Consider the following 25,767-nt stretch of genomic DNA (forward strand, 5'->3'; position numbering starts at 1 on the left):
CATAAGTGTCCAATAATAAGGGCATTTATTAAATAAATTATGGCAAGTAAGTCCATGCAAGTGAATAGAATACATCCTTTAAGAATGATAATACAGGGACTTACCTCGTGGCGTAGCAGTTGGGAATCTGCCTGCCATTGCGGGGGACACAGGTTCGAACCCTGGTCCGGGAAGATTCCCACATGCTGCGAAGCAACTAAGCCAGTGCACCACAACTACTGAAGCCTGCATGCTCTAGGCCCCACATGCCAAAACTACTGAGCCCACGTGCTGCAGCTACTAAAGCCCGTGCGCCTAGAGCCCGTGCTTCACAACAAGAGAAGCCATCATAATGAGAAGCCCACACACTGCAAGGAAGAGTAGCCCCCGCTTGCCACAACTAGAGAAAGCCTGCACACAGCAACGAAGACCCAACACAGCCCCCCAAAAAAGAATGATAATACAGGGAATTCCCTGGTCTCAGAGCTTTCACTGACCGGGCCCGGGTTCAATCCCTGGGCAGGGAACTAAGATCCTGCAAGCTGTACGGCGTGGCCAAAAAAAGAATGATAAAACAGATGTTTTATATACCCAGAGATATTTCTATCAGCAGTCAACATTTTACTGGTACTTCCCACAGATAGCATGCAGAGGTACACTAATCCTTGTGACAAACTAGTTGGCTGAAATAAATTACATTTTAAATGCTTTATATCTGGCTATAAAGTGTTTTCTTTTGGATTTGGCTGGATTGTTTTATTTTTTAAATGCTTTCATTGCTGATGTTTTTAATGGAATGATATTTAAAACTGATTTTAAATATCAGTTGTTGGAAATTGACAATTACCAGCTGTTACAAGTCTTGGTAGTATTTCCTTCAGGTATTGCACCTAATGAAAAATGTAATCATAAGTTGCATATGCCTTCTATTTAAGTCCTAACTCAACTTGCAGTTTACAGCAGATTTCAAGGTGGAAGTAGAAAGAATACAGAGTAGGTCAAACAGTAGCTTTTAATTCCAGGTTCTACTAGTAACTATGTGCCCTCAGGCAACTTACTTTAGCTCTTTAAACCTCAGTTTCCTCATTTGTACAATGGGATTGACAGTATATAACTTAGAGGATTTTGTGGGAATTTAATGAAATATTGCTTATAAAGCAGGAAGCACTGGTCCATTGTCCAACAAATGTTAGTTCTCCGTTTTTTTTCCCCTTGATCCTTGACCTTGCTTTCTTTGCAAATAATGGTTCCAGTGGTGTAGGAAGTGGTCTGTGTTTGTCTTGCCCATCCATCGTTATGTCTGCTTGAAGATATAGTGAAAATATTCACCTTATTGTAGACTTGCCAGTTTGGGAACAGTTTTGGTATTGATGTTGGTAGCCATTCCTCCATTTACTTCTATATACTATTGGTATGCATTTTAATGATTAAAAACTGCCCAGAAAATCAGCTAGTAAAGACTTTTAATACTGGAAAGTTGGGTGCTGCTTTGTAGCTGAAAAGTAGATGTTTTGAACAGTAGAGACTCTACCACTCATTTGTTGTGTCCTGTGTTTCATCTTGAATAGATTATGTTTGCCTCCATATAATAACTCTAGTATAGGACACAACAATGGTGAACCATGACTTGACTTGCTAAAAGCTTGCCTTCTTACTCAAAGTAAAATTGTGTCTCTAATGGTCCTCTTTTTAGCACACCTACTATGTATTGTGCACTGTTCTATGCAATGGGATTATAGCAGTTAACAAAACAAAAATTCTTGCACTCATGGAGCTTATATTCTAGTAAGATCTTAATGGAAGATAGTCCCACCTCTAAGGCAATTTTACCTTCCTGGCTACTACTCCAAATAGGAAATAAAAGTTCCTTCTAAGCCAGAAGAACACTTTTGAAAATACATTCCTCTTGGTTTACCTCTATATCTTGATCATAAAATTGCCAAGAATATTAAAATTAGGAAAGAGTCATTTTTGTCTTTTCCTTTTTGTTCCCACAGTGGTTTCTTTTCTTTCTATATATAGACAAGATGTGTTAGCCTGCCTTATTTGAGACTGTAACTTAGTGATCAAAACTAGTACATTCAGAAATGTCTGACTATAGTACACTATGAATGCACCAGAGGTCACAGATTAGATTCCCATGGACCTCAGTAATCAGTGACTTCACTTCTAATCCAAACTCACTGTCTCTCCCCAGTTGGCCTTTGACTAGAAATGGCAGTGAGAAAGGAAGCAAAAGGCTTCTTGTAATCCATCACTCATTTCACAAGTGAAGCCATAAGTTCTAATGTATTCTTATATGGAATAGCCATAACAAGTTATATTGTAATATTAATTATTTTGACAGTATTGGTTTTAGATATGTTTCTGACTACTTCTAAAATGAAAAATATCTCTTGATTTAGTTGATTATGAAAACAATATATGTTCGCTATAATTTTTCAAACAATGTATAAAACAATGTGAAGTTAGAAAATAAATGTTCATCCCTACCTTCAGAAATGACCATGGTATCTCTGTTGTAGATCCTTCTAGACTTGAATGAATATATACAACAAAAAATTCATAGCTAAGTGTATAGCTGTTTTCATTCTAAAGGGGGTCATCTTATACATGGCTTAACAGACTTTACTTTTACTTAATAGTAGTGAATATATCTTGGACATTTTCCATTCCATAATGAACAATGCTGCAATGAATGTCCTTATGTATATATACTATATGTTGCCTATTATTTCCTTTGGAAAAGTACTAGAAGTGGATGTGCACATTTAAATTTTTGATACAGATTACCCCAAACAGTATAGTCAAGTGCATAACATTATAAAAAGTAATTATATGTTCAGTGAATTTATAATCTCACTAAGGAAACAAGATATATGTATACACAGAGAATGATATAAAATAGAACATGATTAATTATAAAACCCTATGTCCCAGAGAAGATAAATAAAAAGGAGCAACATGCTGGAGAAATGAAGACTTCCTTAGAGGTGATGGAGCTTAAGTTATATCTTAATATAGCTTGAATAGGCCAAGTAGTGAGAATGGTCCTTGAGTTTAAGGAAATATCAACTCAAAGCAAAGAATTTCAGGCCTGTGGTTCAGGTACAGTAATACTTTCTTTAGATATAAAAGGCTGTTAATTTTCCTGTTTTAAATGTTACTTTTATAAAAGACAATGGTGATTTTTTTAAAAAGAGTATTTATCATGAGTATAAATATTACTGAGGCAACCTAACGTGTTTTTATATAATAGAATCCTTTTCTTTCATCATCTTCATACAGTATCCACATTGTCCTGGGAATTTTGCTATATTTGTTGCAGGTCTCTGAATACTTTAGCAAAGCTTGCTTCATTTTTGTTTCCAGTTGGCCAGTGGACAGCCTTGAACAAAAGCCCCAGCCCTCCTCTACACAGCAATCATGATCCACAATATAATTTAATATGAGCTACGTGTAATAACCAGCATTCCATTTTGGACTAGAGTGGGGAAGAAGTAAGAGAGTCAGTGATCTCAGTTAATTTTAAAAGTATTTTGCATACCAGTAGATTTAGAGCACTCATAGCCTGAAGCAGTTTATAAACTATTTAATTGTAAAGAGATTCTACTTTTATTTATTTATTTATTTATTTCTTCTTAGAGAACCAGGCAAGAGCAAAGGAATCTGATTTATCAGATACCCTGAGTCCAAGCAAGGAGAAAAGTAGTGACGACACTACAGGTGAGTTTTAACCTAATATTTATAAATCTGTAGATGTTATTGTTACCTACCAAGCAGTTTAGGTATGCAGGTTAGTGTGGGTGGAGATCTCAAAGTTTGTGTTTGGGGGAAAAAGCAATACTTCTATTTATCAAGTCACTCGCTTGAATCTTGGATAAATTTAAAAACTACTTTCAATGATCCAAATACAATAGCTGTATAAATTTCAGTTTTTTATTTTGGTAATGATAGCTTGCTAATAGAGTTTACTGTTTATAATTATCTTTTTTCCCCCCTCTGTAGACGCCCAAATGGATGAGCAAGACCTAAATGAACCCTTTGCTAAAGTGTCCCTATTAAAAGGTATTTTAACTTGTTTTTAAGACATTTTAAACCAGGGCATCAGATTCACCCTTTGCCACAAAATCATGTATTCTATGATGTTTTAAGCTTTAGTTAAAACTAAGTTTTAACTTAAAAGATTAAGATAGGTTCTCTAAAGTATCAGGAACTAAAATTTAAAATGTTGATGTTGGTGCCAGTGCTTTAAAGGAAAACATTTAAATTGTAAAATAGTTTGTATCAATCAAAGTTATATGAAGGCAAGGCAATAAGTGGTAGATTGTGAAATGCAGCTGTGGTTTTTTTGTGTTTACCTTGATGTCTCTGATAGAAACTCATTACCACTTTTAATGTAAACTAAAAACAGATTAAAAATATTAACTTTCTTGAAAGAACTACCTGTTTGCTCTGTTGTCATATGGTAGCAGTTGTAAATTTCCTCATTTTCTGGCCCTCCTCATTCTCCAGTAAATATCCCTAGGTTCTTAGGACTCTTCTAGAAATTTTGGGTGGGGCTAAGATGAGCAGTGCATATAATAAATTCTTTCACTTGTGTTACTTCTAAATAAGAAGTACATTTATTTGATATTTACTTGTTTAGAATGAAATGGGTAGGAATTAAATTAGCATTTATAAAAGTGTTTTTAAAATAAAGTGCCTGGGGGTGGCTTATTGATAAATCTGTGATTGTCAGCATTTAATCTCCTTTTTTTTTTGCAATCATGACAACAGCTGCTACACCAAAGATTCACTTTTAAGTGTTTTGATCCATTTCTCATTTAGAGAAAATTATTATTATTTTTTTACATCTTTGTTGGAGTATAATTGCTTTACAATGTTGTGTTAGTTTCTGCTGTACAACAAAGTGAATCAGCTATATATGTATACATATACCCCCATATCCCCTCCCTCTCCCACCCAGCATTTAGTCTCTTTTATAATTGCCTTATTGTACACAAGAAAAGTTGACATATAAGTTCAGCTCACTAGGTTATGCATTTTAGTAGCAGTGGACCAATACCAGGCAACTCTCAGAAATTAGCAGCAAAAGCAGCCTGTGGAGGTTTCTTTGTATAGAAATGCCTTTGCTTCTGGCTGGGCTATTAAGGGATCTCCCAGTACAGACTCTAAATTTTGGATTATATAAGGAAGCCTTAGTTTCACCCTGCATGATCCTGCTGCTCTCCTAGTTGTATAATGATTGGGATTGGGGTTGGTTAACCAAGAGATTACCCAGATTCTCTCGAATTCCTTAGTCTGGGCATCATGGCCTTCTCTTTTCTCCCCCATGGATACTGAAGGTGACATGGCTCTTTGAGCCACCTTTGACTGAATTCCCGTACCAAGGGAAGCCCTGAGGATTACTGGCCCGGGCAACCAACTGCCAACCTGTTTTTAAGTATGATAGTAGTTTCCAGTATTCTTACCGATCCATACTCTTCTCAGGTGACCTTTGGTGTTTACGAGACATGCCTTTTTTTAGTGTGGTAATAATAAATCTAAGTTAATGTGTGTACAGGCCAGAAATCTCATCTTGGAGCATTTCTGATTCTTCTCAGAAACGTAAGAGCATTAATGCATAGAATGTTGTTGCTGATCCTGAAAAAGTTTGGGAACCTTGGGCCTTTGGGGGACACACAGAAATAAGAAGGGAGGTGAATGAGAAAGGGACACCCGTTGTAAAGAAGTAGCTGTTTATGATATTTTTTTAATGTAGAAATCTCCCAGAAAGCTTTTCAGCAGCCAAATCCAGATTGATTTATAAGTAGTAATTTTTTTTTTTTTTTTAGAAAAAAACAACATCAGCAGGAGTTTAATAACATGTATACCTCCTGTATACAAGGGAGATACCCAGGAAAACTGAGTAACTCCTGTAAATAGTGTTTATGATTGTGTTAATTATATTCAAATGTTATTAGTGCTTTTGTAATTTTATGTGTCCGTCTGCTTTAGATTTTACTTTTATCCTCTTCCCTACCACAATGCCAAATATTTGGAAAAACTCAGATGTTTGTTGAATGAATTAATAATAGACCTCTTACATCAAAGTTATAAAACCACAAGAGCATTAGGAAAGTGACAGGCTCTAACCAAGAGGCTAAGAGCCAAAGATCTCTGAGTTCTGACCCAGCTCTGCCATTTATTTGTGGGGTTTTTTTCTTTAATTTACTTATTTATTTATTTGGTTGTGCTGGGTCTCAGTTGTGGCATGTGAACTCTCAATTGCAGCATGCATGTGGGATCTGGTTCTTTGAGCAGGATTCGAACCCGGGCCCCCTGCATTGGGAGCGTGGAATCTTAACTATTGCACCACCAGGGAAGCCCCTGGGCTTCCTTGGGCAAATTGCATAACCCCTCTGTGCTTCAGTGTTTTTTCGTTTGTTGGTTTGGGGAAAACCAACTTCATAGGATTATTGTGACGATTAAACGAAACAGTACAAGTAGATCACTTAATATGTTGTTGGGAACATAACATGTTAAGCCCCATAATGAAGATACTGATAATAATAATAATGATGGTGATTAACAAAGGCAAACCTATCTGGGGACTTCCCTGGTGGTGCAGTCGTTAAGAATCCACCTGCCAATGCAGGGGACACGGGTTCAATCCCTGGTCCAGGAAGATCCCACATGCTGTGGAGCAACTAAGCCCGTGCACCGCAACTACTGAGCCTGCCCTCTAGAGCCCATGAGCCACAACTGCTGAGCCTGTGTGCCACAACTGCTGAAGCCTGCATGCCCAGAGCCCGTGCTCCACAACAAGAGAAGCCACCGCAATGAGAAGCCTGCCCATTGCAACAAAGAGTAGCCCCTGCTCACCGCAACTAGAGAAAGCCTGTGTGCAGCAACGAAGACCCAGTGCAGCCAAAAAAATAAATTAAATAAATAAATTTATTTTTTAAAAAAAGGCAAACCTATCAGTTAAAGGGTAACTTTTCATTAATTAAATAAGATTGTGGGATTTAAAAAAATATTTCCTACTTTATCTTTAGGGAAAAGCAGTTGTTGGTTGTGGATCTTTTCCAGTTAATAATGTATTAATTTGTTTACTTTGCCAGATGTCAGGGCAAAATTTTTTTTAATCCTTGAGTACAACGGGAAGGCTAAAGTATATCTGTAAAAGTGCCCATGATATAGGCTAGAGAATCAGACTCAAGGAAGAGGGTATAAAAGTGGAAGTTGTAGGAGATATAGACTGGAAAACACAAGGTGTATGTGGAAGGAGGGTGGGTGTACGAATGCTACTGGTAATTGCTTGGAGTGCCATTGATGAAAATGGATTAGTTTCCCTAACCTTGCTTTCGGTTAAGGTGACAAAAACAGAACCCAAAAACTTTCCTTACATTTCTGTATGATTGCCAACTTTTGTTTAATGAAGTGGTATTTTTATCAACACCTCTTGAAAGATTTTGCAGCTTGATTTTAAGAATAGAATTGTTGGGCTTCCCTGGTGCCGCAGTGGTTCAGAGTCCGCCTGCCGATGCAGGGGATACGGGTTCGTGCCCCGGTCTGGGACGATCCCACATGCCGTGGAGCGGCTGGGCCCGTAAACCATGGCTGCTGAGCCTGCGCGTCCGGAGCCTGTGCTCCGCAACGGGACAGGCCACAACAGTGAGAGGCCCGCGTACCGCAAAAAAAAAAAAAAATAATAACTAGGGACATAGTCTAAATGATGTGGTGGAAAGACTGTGATGTTTTTAGTTTGGCACATGTTGAAGAGGAAGGTTTTCCATAGGTTCTGGTTTGCCTGAAACCATTTTTTTTTTTTTTTTCCTGAAACCATTTATACCCGTTGTCCCAGCATAATTATTAAAAGTTCTTCCTTTCACATTCAGAAGTTCTGTATTGTCACCCTCGGAACCAGAAATGCAGTTGGAAGTGTGATACAGAAACTAGGACTGGAAAGCAATTTTCATTTAATTCTGTGACATTTATTGGCCCAGGAGATACAGAGATACAGAGATAGGCTACAGTCCTATGGAGTAAGGAGACATGTTGATAGTGTAATAAGTGTTTTAATAGGTGTGGTGAAAACTTTGGAGAGCAGGGCTAATTTCCTGGCTAGGAGCAGGGGAGGGGTGGAGCAGTAGTCAGAATGAGCTTCCCAAATGTGTTGGTTAAAGATAAGTCAGGGTGCACCAAGAGGGAAAAGGGAGCCATGCCTTTCCTTAAAATAGTACTGACATTTACAAATAGGATTAATGTTTAATGTAGGAATAACATTTACCAGTAGGAAAGTGTGGTGCAACACAGGCTGTGTGGGGCAGATGTGGAGAAAGATAAGACTGGGTCAGAAAGAAGTCAGTAACAGTGTTTGGGAATTCTCTGCATAGGGATGGACTGTGATAGCAGGGGGGATTTATAGAGAAAGAGAAGAACAATGGGGAGGACAAAGGAGCCAACAAAAGATCCAGTTGTCAAGAAGGAACCCAGCTGGTCAGAAGGAATGGCAAAGGGGTGAGAGTCAACAGTAAGAGGCTGCTGACAAAGTCAAATTCATAGGCTACCACCTAGGACTATCTCACATGACTACACATATCCAGCAAGAAAGTGGTCTTCCTCCACTGTGAAGGTTCTCACCAACCAAGCCTGCAACTAAACTACCAGACTTTCCAAAGGAATGGGTGATAGTAGTAGAAAGAGGATGGCACCCACCTGCCCAGCTGCTTCTGCTAGGTCACTTCTGTCAGTTGCTGAGGTAACAGATGTTATAGCTACATTAGCCTTCAACAAACATGCACATGCAAAATAGAACTCAGGCAGAAATGTTTTGATTTGGCCCTTTACCACGTGGTTCAGGGTATCTCACCCACATTTAAAGCAAAGGTCAGATTTTAAGTTAAATCTCCAGTCACTCTTCTGAAGAAATAGTGACAACAGATTTAATTTAGAGTATCACGTATTCTGTGTGCCACGGCTGGTTGTTTGGTGGGTTATTGTGTGGTGTAGACCTTTTTATAGGATTTAGCCTTAGTCTGAGAAAAGCTGGTTCCTGGCCCAGACTATACACCAGGCACTTCTAAAGACATGATTTGTGTTAAAAGAAAAACAGATTCCATTAATCTTTTCACCTCATAGTTTCTAAAAAACATTTATTTCCAGTTCACTTGCACATCTAAATAAAATGAGTTTTTATTTAGCTCAATAAGGCTTTCATTTATCTTCCTTTTTAAAAAAATAATTTTTTTTATTTCTTTATTTATTGGCTGTGTTGGGTCTTCGTTGCTGCGCACGGGCTTTTCTCTCTAGTTGTGGCGAGCGGGGGCTACTCTTCATTGCGGTGCACGGGCTTCTCGTTGCAGTGGCTTCTCTTGTTGTGGAGCACGGGCTCTAGGCATGCGGGCTCAGTAATTGTGGCTCTCGGGCTCTAGAGCAGAGGCTTAGTAGTTGTGGTGCTTGGGCTTAGATGCTGCGTGGCGTGTGGGATCTTCCCAGGCCAGAGCTCGAACCTGTGTCCCCTGCATTGGCGGGCGGATTCTTAACCACTTCACCACCAGGGAAGGCCCGGCAGTGTAGGTTCTTGATCTCAGTAAGAAAATTGCTCTAGTGTCGCAATGCAATATAGAATGCAGAAGGGGAAGATAGGTTAAGGATAAGAATATAGGGAGAAATGATTGCTGCAAGATTGTAGCATTAGGATTGGTAATTTCAAGAGACCTACGAAAACTTTCAAACACAAGAAAAATTAAAGAATGCCAAAAACTTCCATATGTGCCCATCACCTAGATTCAGCAATTGTTAGTATTTTGCCATATTTTCTTTATTTGTTTATGTATATATGTAGAAATTATTCTTTTGACTTTTTATTTTGATATAATTTCAGACTTACAGAAAAGTTGCAAGAATAGAACAAAAAACCTCATATACTCTTCATCCAGATTTTCCAACTGTTAACATTTCACCCTATTTGCTGTTAACATTTTACCAAATTTGATTTATCCATCTCCCTTTCCCTTTTCCTTCCTCCTCCCTCTCTCTCCCTGAACCATTGAGAGTAAATTGTAGGCGTGATAACCTTGTTCCTAAATATTTTCATGTGTGTTTTCTGTTGCTCTTCCATAACAACCGTATAGTTCTCAAAATCAGGAAATTAACTACAAGCTGATATATTACTATTATCAAATACACAGACCTTATTCACGTGTTGCCAGTTGTCTCAATAATGTCCTCAGAAAATCCTGAGTCATGCATTACATTCATCTGTCATGTCTCTTTAGTCTCTTTTAATCTGGAACAGTTCCTCAGTTTTTCTTTGTGTTCCATGACATTGACATTTTTGAAGAACCATGGTCATTTTCTAAAATGTCCCTCAGTTTGGTTGTATCTAATGTTTCCTCATTATTAGATTAAAGTTGTGCATCTTTGGCAGTAATATAACAGAAATCATTTTGGGCATCATATCAGGAGGCACCTGATGTTGAATTGTTCTATCACTGATGATGTTAACTTTAAATATCCTGTTACTCTTCAAACATTTATCTTCTTAGCTTTAATGTCTCCTTATGATGATTGCCTGAATCATTTGTTATAATCATAGTTGCCAAGTAGTGATTTCATAATTCTGTCATCCTTCTACATTTATTAGCAAGCTTTCTACAACATGGAAGAGTTTTCTCTTCCCTTCCCTTTCTTCTTTCCTTCCTTCCTTTCTTTTTCTATATCAGTGTGAATTCATGGATTCATGTTTTATTCAGTGGATTATCATCTGTCACTATCATTATTTATTTTGATATTCAAATTGTCTCGTGTTTGGCCAGTGGGAGCCCCTGATGTCTTTTTGGACCCAATCATTCTTTGAGTCCTTTCTTACTTTCTGACACAAAAAAGATGTTCTACATTCATCTTCTACTTAGATTTAGTCCTGAAATCAGCCATTTCTCCACAGAGCCCTAGTTTTTTAAACTAGAGAATGGTATTTACAAACCAAGATCTGAGTATATGGTGTGTTCATTACTTCTAGGCCCACTTGAGTGGACAGAGTTAAGAAATAGATGTATGTATATTCATATCCATACATACATGTATGGCTATATTTAGTGCCTCACATGTCTATATTTATTTCTGTATCTATTTATTTTTATACATTCAGATCTATTAGAGTCTATTTTATACATTCAGATCTTCTAATTCATACCTTACACCACAGAATTAATTGTCTTTCATATTTCCATATCTGTCATTGTCTTTCCCGATAGTGAGAAACCTGGATGCCATTATCTACAATTTATGAATTTTTTAAAACATTTTTAGAATATACAGAAAATAGTTTCAGAATTACTAACCAGTGCTTCTGTGGGAAAGAAGCCTATGTGTAGATTTGTTTTCTCTTGGTTATAAGGTTATTAACATGGAACGGTAGTTCTCAAGGTTGGGCAGTTTTATACCCCCAGGGACATTGGGCAATATATGGAAACATTTTTGTTGTTACAACTGAGAGGCAGTGCTATTAGCATCTAGTGGGTTAAAACCAATGAAACTACTAAACACCCTGCAATCCACAGGTCAGCCCCCAAACAAAGAATTATTTAGCCCAAATTGTCAAAAGCGCTTAGGAAAAAACCCTAACATACAAGTAGGAAAATATCTACTGAAGGATATTATGTAGATATTTTTTGCCAAACCACTTGAAAGTAAGATAAAGGCATCATGATACTTCCAAATGATATTTACATATACTTTGCAAATGATGCAACCAACAAGGGCTTAATTTCCAAAATATACAAACAGCTCATACAATTCAATAACAGAAAAACAAACAACCCAATCAAAAAATGGGCAGAAGACTTAAATAGACATTTCTCCAAAGAAAGCATACACATGAAAAGATGCTCATCATCACTAATTATTAGAGAAATACAAATCAAAACTATACCTCACACCCATCAGAATGGCCATCATTAAAAAGTCTACAAATAATAAATACTGGAGAGGGTGTGGAGAAAAGAGAACCCTCTTACACTGTTGGTGGGAATGTAAATCGGTGCAGCCACAATGAAAAACAGTATGGAGGTTCCTCAAAAAACTAAAAATAGATTTGCCATATGATCCAGCAGTCCCACTCCTGGGCATATACCCAGTTCGAAAAGAGACATACACCCCAACGTTCATAGCAGCACTGTTTACAATAGCCAAGACGTGGAAGCAACCTAAATGTCCATCAACAGATGAATGGGTAAAGAAGATGTGGTATATATATACAATGGAATATTACTCAGCCATAAAAAAAAGAATGAAATAATGCCATTTGCAACAATATAGATGGACCTAGAGATTATCATACTAAGCAAAGTAAGTCAGAAAGAGAAAGACAAATACCATATGATATCACTTGTATGTGGGAATGTAAAATATGACACAAATGAACATATCTACGAAACAGAAACAGACTTACAGACATGGAGAACAGACTTGTGGTTGCCATGGATGAGGTGGGGTTGAGGAGGGAAGGACTGGGAGTTTGGGATTAGCAGATGCAAGCTATTATGTATAGGATGGATAAACAACAAGGTCCTGCTGTATAGCACATGGAACTATAATCAGTATCCTGTGATAAACCATAATGGAAAAGAATAAGAAAAAGAATATATGTATAACTGAGTCACTTTGCTGTACAGCAAAAATTAACACAACATTGTAAATCAACTTTTTTTTTAAAAAAAAGATAAAGGCATCATGATACTTCCTGCTTTAATACTCCTAAGAATAAGGACGGTTGTCCTACATAATGACAATTCCAGAGATGGGCAGCTAGAACCTTTGTAGCCCCCAATGCGTGATATTGATAGAGAAGTTTTGTAGTTGCTGTGACAATGCACCTGCCACTGGAAAATCTCTCTCAATCTCTCTCTCTCTTTGCCTCCACCCTTACCATGACTGTTTGAAGGAAGAGTTGATAGACTGGCTAAAATAAATGAACCTAGAGTCAGATTTTTGACAGGGAGAAGTAAGATATGAGGACGAAAACATGTGTTTGTAATATCTAAGACCTGCAGTGATTACACTCTGAAATTTTATTCTTAATTCTTTTTTGATAGATTGAAGTTGTTATGCCTGAGTTGTTTGTAAACCAAAGTAGTAGTCAAATGGAATGTACTAGAAGGATATGGCCTACCTGGTGATACATTTATTTCAGGCAGTGTTCAGTAGTAGACAGTTCTAATACAATGAAAGATGATGAGCAGAGTGGCTAGAGAGAAAAGAATTAAGGGAGGGAGCTTATTTGAGATGTAATGCTGGCTCTAATTTATTTTGATAAAATCTCTTAGGTTACATCATTTACTAATTAAGCAGGGCTGGGCTTCCCTGGTGGCGCAGAGGTTAAGAATCCGCCTGCCAATTCAGGCGACACGGGTTCGAGCCCTGGTCCGGGAAGATCCCACATGCCATGGAGCAACTAAGCCCGTGCGCCACAACTACTGAGCCTGCACTCTAGAGCCCACAAGCCATAAGTACTGAGCCCGTGTACCACAACTACTGAAGCCCGCACACCTAAAGCCCATGCTCCGCAAGAAGAGAAGCCACTGCAATGAGAAGCCTGCGCATGGCAACGAAGAGTAGCCCCCCCTTGCCAAAACTAGACAAAAGCCTGTGTGCAGCAACGAAGACCCAATGCAGCCACAAATAAAATAACTGAAATAAAATAAATTTCTAAAATAATAATAATAATTAAGCAGGGCTTCCCTGGTGGCACAGTGGTTGAGAATCTGCCTGCCAGTGCAGGGGACACGGGTTTGAGCCCTGGTCTGGGAAAATCCCACATGCCGCGGAACTTAACTAAGCCCGTGTACCACAACTACTGAGGCTGCACTCTAGAGCCCGTGAACCACAACTACTGAGCCTGTACTCTAGAGCCCGCTCACCTAGAGCCCATGCTTCATAAGAGAAGCCACCGCAACGAGAAGCCCGTGCACCACAACAAAGATTAGCCCCCACTCACCACAACTAGAGAAAAGCCCATGCACAGCAACAAAGACCCAACACAGCCAGAAATAAATAAATAAATTGTAAATAATAATGATAATTAAGCAAATATTTACTTGTTATGTATGTAGTGTTGAGGAAACAGTGATGATGAAGGGAGCACAGTGGAGCTTTCAGCTTAGTTTTTATTTTCTATTCCACAGCTGGGGAAATCATACTAAAATATTTTTTCTTGAAGAAAAGTTTCTTTCTATTTTTCCATTTCCAGTTAAGTTCCAAGTGAAAATTTTCTCACCTGTTATGAAGAAATTTCTAAATTGATAAAGCAGAATAGCATTATGATCATACTACTAAATTTCAAACCTTGCATAAGCTCTACATAAGCCTTATATAAGTGAAATATATAATTTAGTATATATTAGTATGTATGTTATAGTACCATTGCCATGAATTACTAAAATAATTTAATCATATTTGTGTTCTTTCTCCAAGGTAAAATGACTAAAATGCTTAATACAATTTGCTTCTAAATTTTATTAAACTTAGTTGTGCTTTGTTGTTAACTATGCATGTCCAAACATGAGAAAGATTGCTAATCTTTGGTTGTAGAGATTATGGTATGATACTAACTCTTGCTTTTAAAATAAACATATTTTTGTCAGATGACTTGCAGGGTGCGCAGTCAGAAACTGAGGCAAAACAAGAAATTCAGCATCTTCGGAAGGAATTGATTGAAGCCCAGGAACTAGCTAGAGCAAGTAAACAAAAATGCTTTGAACTTCAAGGTGAGATCAAGATTACTTTGATTCTTTAGGGGATGTGAAAGCAACAAGATATAACTGAATGGCCCCAAACTTCCAAGTCCAGAGGCATGGTTACCTTCTTCCAAATCTACAACTTTATTAGATATGTGATCTTGGGACATCACTTATGCTCTCTGAACTTATGTTTCAGATCAGTAAAGTGAGGAGAATTACAGTTGTACTACTTTCTTGTGAAGATTAAGAAAGGCCTGTACCAATGAAAGATCTTAAAAGTTAATTACACATTAAGTACAGCAAAAGGAAAAAACATAGAAATATAAATTTCTACGTTTTAGTTATACCTAATATTAGCTACTCAGTATAAGATAAGGGAAATTTATATTCCCTGCAGTTTTACAGTGTATTCTTCAGTAAGTGAGAGGAACCAGGCAAGGTTAAGGTATAGAATTTTCTAATGTCCCAACCAATAAGAGTTATAGGCCAGTTGGAGTCTGTGCTATTCCCTAGAGCTTACATTTCTATAGCGTTCACAGCAGTTACCTAGTTGCAGTCAGTTAGTACCTTACAAAGTCTTAGAATCCTCATGTTCTCTAAAATGGCCTTCCTGACCAGGAGGAAGATTTGCATCCCACGGGGAACTATGAACTTCCTGTCAGTAAGTACTTACTATGTGCTTGGCAGTGAACATGAGGATTTTAAGTCTGTTTTTCACATTTAAGCTCAAAATCCTGATTAATAACTATTAAGAATGCTTCTCGGGGCTTCCCTGGTGGCGCAGTGGTTGAGAGTCCGCCTGCCGATTCAGGGGACACGGGTTCGTGCCCCGGTCCGGGAAGATCCCACATGCCTGGGAGTGGCTATGCCCGTGAGCCACGGCCGCTGAGCCTGCGCGTCCGGAGCCTGTGCTCCGCAACGGGAGAGTCCACAACAGTGAGAGGCCCACGTACCGCAAAAAAAAAAAAAAAAAAAAAAGAATGCTTCTCAAGTAAAGAACAGCACATGTTATCTTGGCAATACAAGGTATAGACAACTACTACTCGGTTGAATACATTTATTACTTACTACTGTTTTGTGCTCCTTAAAAAATCTTTAAACTACCTAACTGCTAACACTGATAACACTGCCTAACTTTTGTTTCCTTCAGTGAGGTTTAGGAGAGAATTTCTTAGAACCTTCCAGCTGCTCAATTTTGAATATTTTCATTAAATCACGAAATTAGAAATACTGTGCTTTACTTTCAGCTCTTTTGGAAGAAGAAAGAAAAGCCTATCGAAATCAAGTTGAGGAATCCAGTAAACAAATACAGGTTCTTCAAGGTATGGAACACCAGAGGCTATTTGGGATTGTTACTGTTTGTTTGTTTGTAGCAATTCAAAAGAAATGGAAAGTAGGAATGCAAAGGGTTCCCATTTTTCAAGGCTTTGGTTCTTCCCTAGTATCTGAGACTGTAACTGGGCTCTTTGTGGCCCCCCCTTTTTTTTTAAGGGAAGATTCCCTAGTACTCCAGTAGTACCTCCCACTTGGAGTGGGAAGAGGAAGATTGAAGATATGGATTTGGTAAGACTGTCATTTTCTGGGTTATGTAGTGACTTACTACAAAGGAGGCCTTCAGACAGGAAATCGGTTTGAGTAGCTCTGTGCATCAGCACTTTTAGCTTGTTGGTGATATTATTTCTAATGCTTATAGCACACTTGCCCTGCAACAAAAATTATTTACCAAATGGAATAGAAGAGTGGTCCCAGCACTCCCTTCATTGGTAAAGGCTGCTCTTCATATCCACCATTTTGCTATCTCTTTGTATGGGCTATCACAGGGTCATTACAGAAATGACCCGAAAGACCCCTGCCTGTCAAGGGTTTTCTTCGAACCAGAGCTCCTGGTACTTTGAGGTTACAATTGTGAGATACTCCAGGAGATGTCTTTCCTGTGCCACCGTAAAATTCCTAAAGTAAAATTAATTTGCCTTCATTGTCAAAGAAGGAACCAATGTTATTTTAAAATTTTAGTTTGAGAGGTAGGGTAAGAAGAAGTTAAATAGACAAGTAATATCTGTTGAGACGAAATGGGGAGTCATTGTATAAGGCCTATGATATTTGCCCTAAAATATCCCAAAGAAAAACCAGTCTTTTGGGTTTTCTTATTTTTGAGTGGGACATGTGAGTTATTTAAAAAAATTGTATTAGGGTCAAACAAGAATTTCTAGGGTAGATTGTATATCTTTTAAAATTGAAAGCTCTTTACACTCTTATAGTTTAATGCCACTATCCATTAGTTTATATAAATCTGATTTGAATCTATACTTCCATCCTGTATTGTGTATGGGCAATTATCCCTGAAGGTTCTATGATGTAGTGCTTCCTTTTTTCTTAAAGCTGTCTTACGTGGGCATCACTGAGTGCTCTCTAGTGCCAGCATGTATATTTCAGGATTTTATCCACAAGTCCATGGTCATGTTATCCATGGCCATTGTGTCTTTTCAGATTTTTGAACCTGTTACCTCTTAATGCTTCCCACAGACTTAAAAGGTCTAATATTTTCTTTAATGTTTATTTATTAGGCAACTTCTTCCTACACAAGCCTTAAATCCTCTTAATTATTTTAATTATTCTTCTTTTCTACCTAGGGAACTTTTTATACCTATAATTTTCTTGTGTTATTATAATCAAGACCAGTATTCTAGTTCTGAACCAAGTGTGATTTTATACAAATTGTTTCCAGTTCAAGTCATGAGGACAAGACCAGATCCTTTAAAAATATACCTCTTTCATTAGGCAATATTCATTAACTTTATTAATTCATTAATTCAACCAATAATTCTTGATTGTTTACTCTTCTGGTATTGGGGATAGCACACATGAGACGTACAGTCTAGTGGAAAAGATGAATAAGCAAATAAGTATAGAATGTGATGTCCAATGAGGGCAGAGTAAAGGGCTGGAGAATGACAGAGGGCTATTTTTAGATAAGCCATCAGAAAAAGCTTCTTTAAGGAATTGACATTTGAACAGAAAATTGAGTCAAGAACATCAAAGGTTTTACTAATGCTTACCCTTTGACCAAGCAATTCTATGTCTACAAATTCACCCTAAGGAAAAAAAAATCAAGGTTGCGTTATAAGGTGTATTGTCTATAGTAATTGAAATCTGAACAGCCTCAAGTGTCTAAAATAAAGGATTAGTCAAAAAAGTTAGTATAGCTGGTTTTTGTTATTGAAAAATATTCATCAGCAGCCACATAGAGAACATTGTATTTATTATGATCCCTCCCTATTTTTGTTTTTATATGTGTATAAATGCATAGAAAAAATCTAGGAGAGGAAGTACCAAATGTTAGAAACAATTTTCTCTGTGTGGGAGAAATAAAGGTCGCTTTTGGGGTTTTTTCTCTTTGTGTTTCTGTATTTTGACATTTTCTGCATTAAACATGGATTGCTTGTACAGTTTAATCAAAAGCAACAAACAGCTCTGACAGCCTGGGCCATGCAGTAACTACAGTCCCATATGGGCTGTTTGTTTATTCCTGATTACTATGGACTAAGAAAATGATGAGTAAATGTACTTTTGTAGCCCAACTGCAGAGGTTACACATCAATATTGAGAATCTCCGGGAGGAGAAGGACAGTGAAATCACAGGCACTCGAGATGAATTGCTTAGTGCCCGAGATGAAATTTTACTCCTTCATCAAGCAGCAGAAAAGGCTGCCTCTGAGCGGGACACTGACATTACTTCTCTACAAGAAGAGCTTAAGAAAGTGCGAGCCGAGCTTGAGCGATGGCGGAAAGCAGCGTCTGAATATGAGAAAGAAATCATGAGTTTGCAAAATACTTTTCAGCTTCGATGTCAGCAATGTGAGGACCAGCAGAGAGAAGAAGCAACGAGGCTACAAGGTAAGAAATATATATTTGTCTTATAAAAGTGAAGTGAGAAAAAAATATTACTGAAGTTCAGGGTGATGGGAACTTCCCTGAGGCCGAAGTAACAGGAATCAAAGAATAGCCATGTAAAATCTAAGTGTTTAAGGGAAAAAATAGTTATGTTCCTGTATTAACAAATGTGTTTTGGGACTATTTTAGGTGAACTAGAGAAGTTGAGAAAGGAATGGAATGTATTGGAAGCCGAATGCTGTTCTCTAAAAAAGGAAAATGTTTTGCTATCATCCGAACTGCAGCGGCAAGAAAAAGAATTGCACAAGTATGCAAGAACTCTTTTTTAGGTTCAAAATGTTTCTTTATCTTTAGAGTTTCATCTAAATTTTAAGTTTAATTTTGATACTTAAATACCTTTTTGGAGCAAAATATTCAGCCAGACTCTTTTTGGCTATCTGGCAGGTTAACCACGCTAAATGAGTACTTCAGCACTTTTTTTCTGCCATCACTTGCATGTCCTTTCCTTTCGGTGTACTCATGGAATATAGATTCACTAAATGCCCCTTCTCCCCACCAAAAGACAGACAAAAGACCTAAACAAACGGATCTAAACAAACAGACAGCAAAAGATCTATGATTGAACTTGCCCTTTAAACTAAATGATAATAAATTTCAAATACAAGTTTGTTTTTCCTTCTTGCCAATGATCCCTTCTGTTTATAAGGGTGATCAGGAGATGGCTATGATAAAGAATTGATACTGTTGAAAGATACAGATTCAGCTTTTGAATTTCAAAAAGGGTTATATAAAATAATAATATATGAGATCAAAAATTTGCTAAAACCAATTAAATCTTTCTAACAGCCATTACCTTACAGGCAAACCAATGAATGTAATAGATTTATTCCAGCAAATTTAGTGGAGTCCTATTTTCTCATCAACACTTGTTGCATAGTTTAAAATTTATTTCTTCCTTAAAAATTTGATCCATTCCATGTTTTTTATTTAAACAATGTTTACATTCTAATTCAGATACGAAAGTAGTACGTGTTTATTATTGAAGCCATTCTTTAATCCATCTCCCTCCCCAAAGTACACCAAAAATGGGAGTCATTACTCTCTTCTTAGCCTTGTATTTATACAAGAGCATTAATGCTCCTGAAGAGCATTAAGATTAGCAAAAACTCAGTGACCAAGGTCAGTTCCCATAGAAAACAAGCTTTAGGGAAAAATGATAACGAAAGGACTAGATATATCAGAAAATAGTATTCCTTGTTATCTCTTATTAAAAAAAGGCGGGACTTCCCTGGTGGTCCAGTGGTTAAGACTTCACCTTCCAATGCAGGGGGTGCAAGTTTGATCCCTGGTCAGGGATCCCACATGCTTCTCGGCCAGAAAACCAAAACATAAAACAGAAGCAATATTGTAGCAAATTCAATAAAGACTTTAAAAAATGGTCCCCATCAAAAAAAAAAATCTTAAAAATAAAAGTTATTTAACCTCACTGGACCTCAATTAAAAAAAAAAACAGGGCTTCCCTGGTGGTGTAGTGGTTGAGAGTCCGCCTGCCGATTCAGGGGACACGGGTTCGTGCCCTGGTCCGGGAAGATCCCACATGCCGCGGAGTGGCTGGGCCCATGAGCCATGGCCGCTGAGCCTGCGCATCCGAAGCCTGTGCTCTGCAACGGGAGAGACCACAACAGTGAGAGGCCCGCGTACCACAAAAAAAAAAAAAGAAAAAGAAAAACAAAGGCAACTGTAATGTCGGCTTTACATTTAAAAAATCAAGAACTAGTTGAAGGAGGAAGATGTGCTGACTTATTCTCTAAAATGCCTTACAGCATCATATGGTCAATATCAGTATCTTTAAAGCATTTTTTTTCTCTTCCAGTGTCATATCTTTCCATAGTCTTTTCTATGTGTATTACTTTTTGAATGTTTAAAGATAACTAATAATAAAAAACAAAACAAATGTTTGTTTTTTATGTAAAAGTTTGTAAAAACAATTTCAAAATATGAAAAGGACAAAATAAAGGCCCAAAACACAAACAAATAAATAAATGGATGCTCTCACGCAGACACACACGCACACATTTGTGTATATGTATGTACCAACTGCTCATCTGTGTGACAGAACATGTGGGCAAATTGTTTGGTATAAAGTGTGTGTAGGATGATACAGACACTCAGGTTCTTCATATTTGGAATACATTTGGATCTTGGTGAATCCATTTAGTTTGGTATTCTCTCAAGCAAGAAATACTGATATTTGGTTACCAGTACTGATGATCTTAAATTATTCTTGTTTTGGAGTTTTTGATACTTTAAAGATTCAGGGGCTTCCCTGGTGGCGCAGTGGTTGAGGGTCCGCCTGCAGATGCAGGGGACGCGGGTTCGTGCCCCGGTCCGGGAGGATCCCACGTGCCGCGGAGCGGTTGGGCCTGTGAGCCATGGCCGCTGAGCCTGCGCGTCCGGAGCCTGTGCTCCGCAACGGGAGAGGCCACAACAGTGAGAGGCCCGCGTACTGCAAAAAAATAATAAAATAAAATAAAAAATTTTTTAAATTAAAAAAAATAAAGATTCAGACTTGATCCCTTACTTTTGAGATATGATTAATTGGAATCTGGCAGATTGTTAAATTTTTTTTTTAATTACTTCAAATTTTGTTTAAATGTTGAAATTCAGCAATCCTACAAACTCCTCATGAGTTAGAAGCATATGGTTTAATAATATTAGGCCCCAGAAGCGTGGAATATATTAGATCATTGGTCAAGTTATCTGTCTAAACTCACAAAAACTATTTAAGACATTAATTCTGTTTTTTAAACTTTTCTGATTTAATAGTTCTCTAAGTTAATTTGTTAAGCCTCCCCAGCATGTAAGTAGTATTTAGAAGCTAGTCTCCCTTTACAGTGTCTTACATGCCATATAGTTCCTAGCTCTATTGCCCTGACAACATCACACTTACACCCTACGATCTGCCTAGCATCTAATCAGCATGGGATTTATACTCTATAGTACTTCAGTTACAATATTGAGTCTGAGTCTTATGATCCATCCTGAGAGGATGTCTCGAAAACTTTATCCTCCTTTAGCTATTTCTGTTGTAGATGGGAGCCAAATTCTTTAACACAGCTTCAATATACAGGTCTTTTGTTCTTTGTTGTCCATGGTGTAGAAGGAATTGAACAAAGAATTTCTATTCCTGTTTATCAAGCTGTTTTCCTAGTGTGTAAATGGGACTTCTTTTTTTACATCAGGTTGTAACAGCAATCATAGAATTTAAGCTGGAAAACAGCCTCAGAAATTGAGTTCTGTCTTCTTGTTTGACAGTGGAGGGCACTGAGACTCTCCTTGTGTTATTTGTGTCTGTGCAAATGGTGCCTGGCACAGATCTCAGAGCTCAGGAAATGCTTACTCAGAGAATGAAATGGCACCAGTTAAGTGACTTGCTTAACATCCCCCAGCTAAATAGTGGCAGATCTGGGGTCTAGAACCCATACTCCTGGTTCTTTGTCTTGTGCTTTCCCCCCCAATTTGGTGTCTTCTCATTTCAGTAGGTTTATCTTTACCTAAGTTGGAAGTGGCTCCTAAGGTTTAAGTTTCTGTCCGCCATCCTATTTGTCAAGTACTTAAAGAAAATAGTTGGAATATGTGCTTTCTTTTCCTGTAGAAGACCTACACTGAATCTTTTTATGATACAGTTAATATAATGTGATATGACAAAATATACAATTAGTCACCTTCTATTTTTACAATTGCAAACTTTGTATTTGATTATCTGAAAATAGGACACAGCTTTAAACTTTCACTGTTTTAGTGTTTTAATGCTTTTACTTATTGAAAATATCATTCTTTTTTACACTTTTCTTTCCTCATCTGAAATCCACTCCATCCCTCCTAGTAAAATGTATAAGAAATTGGATTTCCTGCTGTGTCTGATTTCTACATGAATAACTGTCAGTATTTATGTTGCAGTTCTCAGAAGCAGAGTTTAGAGCTTACCAGTGATCTCAGCATCCTGCAGATGACTAGGAAAGAGCTTGAGAATCAAGTGGGATCCTTGAAAGAACAGCATCTTCGGGATTCAGCTGATTTAAAAACTCTTCTCAGTAAGGCTGAAAACCAAGCAAAGGATGTACAGAAAGAGGTAAAGCGAAAAGACATTATGAGCCCAATTATGGTTGGACTTCAAGCCAAAAGCAAATCAGATATTCATGCTAGTTAGAACTGAAGGGAAGCATTACCTGTCACAGAGTTGATACTGGGAGCATCTCTGGTGATTTCTAGCTGTGTATCATGATCCATATATAGAGAATTCATCAGTAAGGTTTGGTCTCAAAAACATAAATATACAAAATTACATTAAAAGTTTTTCTCTACCAGTTAGTTGACCTATATGAGAAGTCCTTTGTACCAGATTACTTAATTCACTGTTTGTCTTTCAAAGACAGTATCATATTTAATTTAGAATACTTTTGGAAAGCTAACTGGGGCCACACCATAATGCTGTCTAAACCCCTCAGGTGCCACTGGCCTGAAAAGTTGCTTATGAGAAAACTCAGCTCATACCCAGCCAGCCAAACACATGTTCTGTGACCGCTTTTTTGGTGGCTTTAAAAAAAAAATCATGTTTAAAATGGTGAGGGTTGATGTTGGAGCAGAGACCCCACCCAGGCTTTTTCTGAGCAGAGCCTTGAAGTTGAGAGTGGGGCAATAAAAGCTGCGATCAGTCCTACTGGCCTTATACTATTCCCTGCATTGACTTCTGGCCAGCTTAGCGGATGGAGAAGGCTGATGCATTTTCATCTACCCGGCAGGGCTCACCCCAGTTGTAGACCCTCTTAAATGAAGGATTTGTTTTAAACAGAAGGAAGTTGAAGACAACTCTTTGTCTTAAATAACAAATTTTCCCAAAATTGTTTTTAGAAGATCTGTTTAATCAATGTAGTTTTCCTTTGCACTTTTCTTTCCCTGTAGTATCCTGCACTTGGAAATGATTGTTGTTCTTCTGTCTTCATGTTTGTTCCTAAAGAAAAAAACTGTAACATTTTTTATTCACATGTGGCCATATTGATTTTGTAATATGTTCATTTTTTATCTTCTTGCTAAGGATATGTATTTTGGGAGAAATCTCATTTTATTTGGTTGGAACACAAATTTTGTGCCAAAGTAAATATACTAGTATTTAATACTGTAAGCACTTTGTGTCCTTCCAGTCCACATGCCATAATTCTTTCAAAATCTGGGAAGAATGCTGTGGTTGGAAGATAATTCTGTTGTGTGTTACTCTGAATGCGTTAGCCATTTTGTTGCATTATTTGTTTGCCTGTTTTTGGTCACTGAGCAATCAGTGCAAAATGCTTTAACTGTTCCCACAAATGGCAGTGGCATGTTGTCACAGCATCTAAATTGTTGGTAGCCTTTGGATTGCATTAAATGCAGCACATTTAAAAATATGTCTGATCTTGTCAGTATGTTTCTTTTCTATTTTCTTGTTCAATGTTTTCATTGTGAAATGAAGTGTAGTCACCATACCATCCTCCTTTATGATGTGAAATTGCTTTTCTTTCCATTTGTCCTGATGTCAACTATTGGATACTAGTCTGTAACTAAAACCTTCTTTAATGAGATTCTTATATCTGTGTAATCCACTGCAAATGAATTACTACCTTTTATTAATGCACATGTATTCCCTTTCAACATTTCCCCTTTTTCTCCTTTCTCTCATAGAATCATAATGTGCACAATATAATGATTATGTATCTTCAGCACTGTCACAGGTTAAATATTACAAACTAAGCAAGCCCAGATATGATTATTTTTGTGAAGAAGAACCAGAGGTGCTGGTAATATTGTGTGGTATTTCCCTCTTAATCAGAACTGAGCTCATTTCTCATCTCTGAGTTAGAAAGCAAGATGGAGCAAAATGATATCCAAGGGAGGTGTGACACTAAGGCTACAGAAGGTGACCTTTGTTCTGACAATGAAATTTTATATATGTGGCAGCTTTTGTTTGAATATTTAAAAAAGAAAAGTAAAATTTAATCCTCAGTGTTAAGAGAAAAATAATGGTATACCATCTTTATATTTGACTTAAGAAAGCATCTATATATTTTGATTTAGTAGGAATATCTGTAACTTAAGCATTCATAAAACATTGAGCACACAAGTACACCCTGCAAAGACTGACTCAGGAAAGTTGTTTGGCTTCACCATCTTGCCCTGGGGCCAGAGCCCTTCCCACCTACTCACAAGCTGAAGGTAAACAGCAGGTTCTTCAGGACTAAGCTGCCTTCCTGTCATTCTCCACAACTCCTGGAACAGAGAAATGATTAAGTGCTTTGGTATAAAGGGCAGGCTGGTTGTAAGAATGGTGGAAAAGGAAAATAAGGAAAAATTTTGGTCAGCAAATCACATTTCACTTATTCTTTATTAGTCACTGTTAAGAATCATATCATTGAGAATTGATTATGTTCTAAGAGACTTAGTGCAGAGATTAGTCTAGGTACACTGAGTTTGCTTTGGCAACCTGCCGGTAACCTTTTGCCTCTGGAAGGAAGTCCACAGACGCCACAAAAAAAAGCTGTCATGAAGTGCATGAATCTTACTCCTTAGTTCATTCTCTGGCATACTACCCAGACTTGTTCTGGGAACGTTGTTAGGTAACAGAGAGTTCCTTTCATATTTTACCTCCCTCTCTGTACCCGTGTCTTTCTTCCCACTTTATGGTGAACTTGCTGTTGACCCTAACCCCCTGCCTCCACCACTTCTGATTAATGTTTTTATACATTTGCATCTGTAATATTTATCTTTGGAGTGCATAATGATGAGCTCCTGATTAATCACTCCAAGGTGTTTGGATTATTCAGAAGCACCATATAAATGTGTCCTTTATTGAGAAATTTCTAGGATACAGGCAGAAAGGAACTATAGACTTACCAGCCTTGTGGGCTGTGTTTAGGGAAGAGGATAAATCTTTCTGGTATGCCAGACCTGTGGTATATTTATTTTATAATCAGCCCTTGTCTGTTTTTCTTCCTTCTAAAACCTTCAGAAATGGCAAAGTGGGGCAGTGGAGGCTGAGACAAAGGCACAGCCAGCAGCAGAACAGTCTTTGCTCTTTGACTGAGAGCCCAGCTTGCATGTAAGATGCAATATCTAGAAGTGAAACCAGTCTAGCATTCCT

General features: G+C 37.7%; 1 protein-coding gene across 3 annotated transcripts in view; it reads left to right on the forward strand.

Moving 5' to 3' along the window:
* The window catches only part of SLMAP (sarcolemma associated protein), an 87,366-nt gene that overhangs the window by 55,219 nt on the left and 6,380 nt on the right, over positions 1–25,767 (forward strand). For all 3 annotated transcript variants that reach the window (XM_007469004.1, XM_007469005.1, XM_007469006.1), the window contains 7 exons: positions 3,625–3,705; positions 3,988–4,047; positions 14,610–14,732; positions 15,953–16,027; positions 18,279–18,599; positions 18,786–18,903; positions 22,557–22,728. In XM_007469004.1, the coding sequence (XP_007469066.1) occupies positions 3,625–3,705; positions 3,988–4,047; positions 14,610–14,732; positions 15,953–16,027; positions 18,279–18,599; positions 18,786–18,903; positions 22,557–22,728 (950 nt within the window). The remainder of the gene's footprint in view (positions 1–3,624; positions 3,706–3,987; positions 4,048–14,609; positions 14,733–15,952; positions 16,028–18,278; positions 18,600–18,785; positions 18,904–22,556; positions 22,729–25,767) is intronic.

Source organism: Lipotes vexillifer, unplaced genomic scaffold, assembly GCF_000442215.2.
Source record: "Lipotes vexillifer unplaced genomic scaffold, Lipotes_vexillifer_v1.1 scaffold989, whole genome shotgun sequence".
Lineage (NCBI taxonomy): Eukaryota > Metazoa > Chordata > Mammalia > Artiodactyla > Lipotidae > Lipotes > Lipotes vexillifer.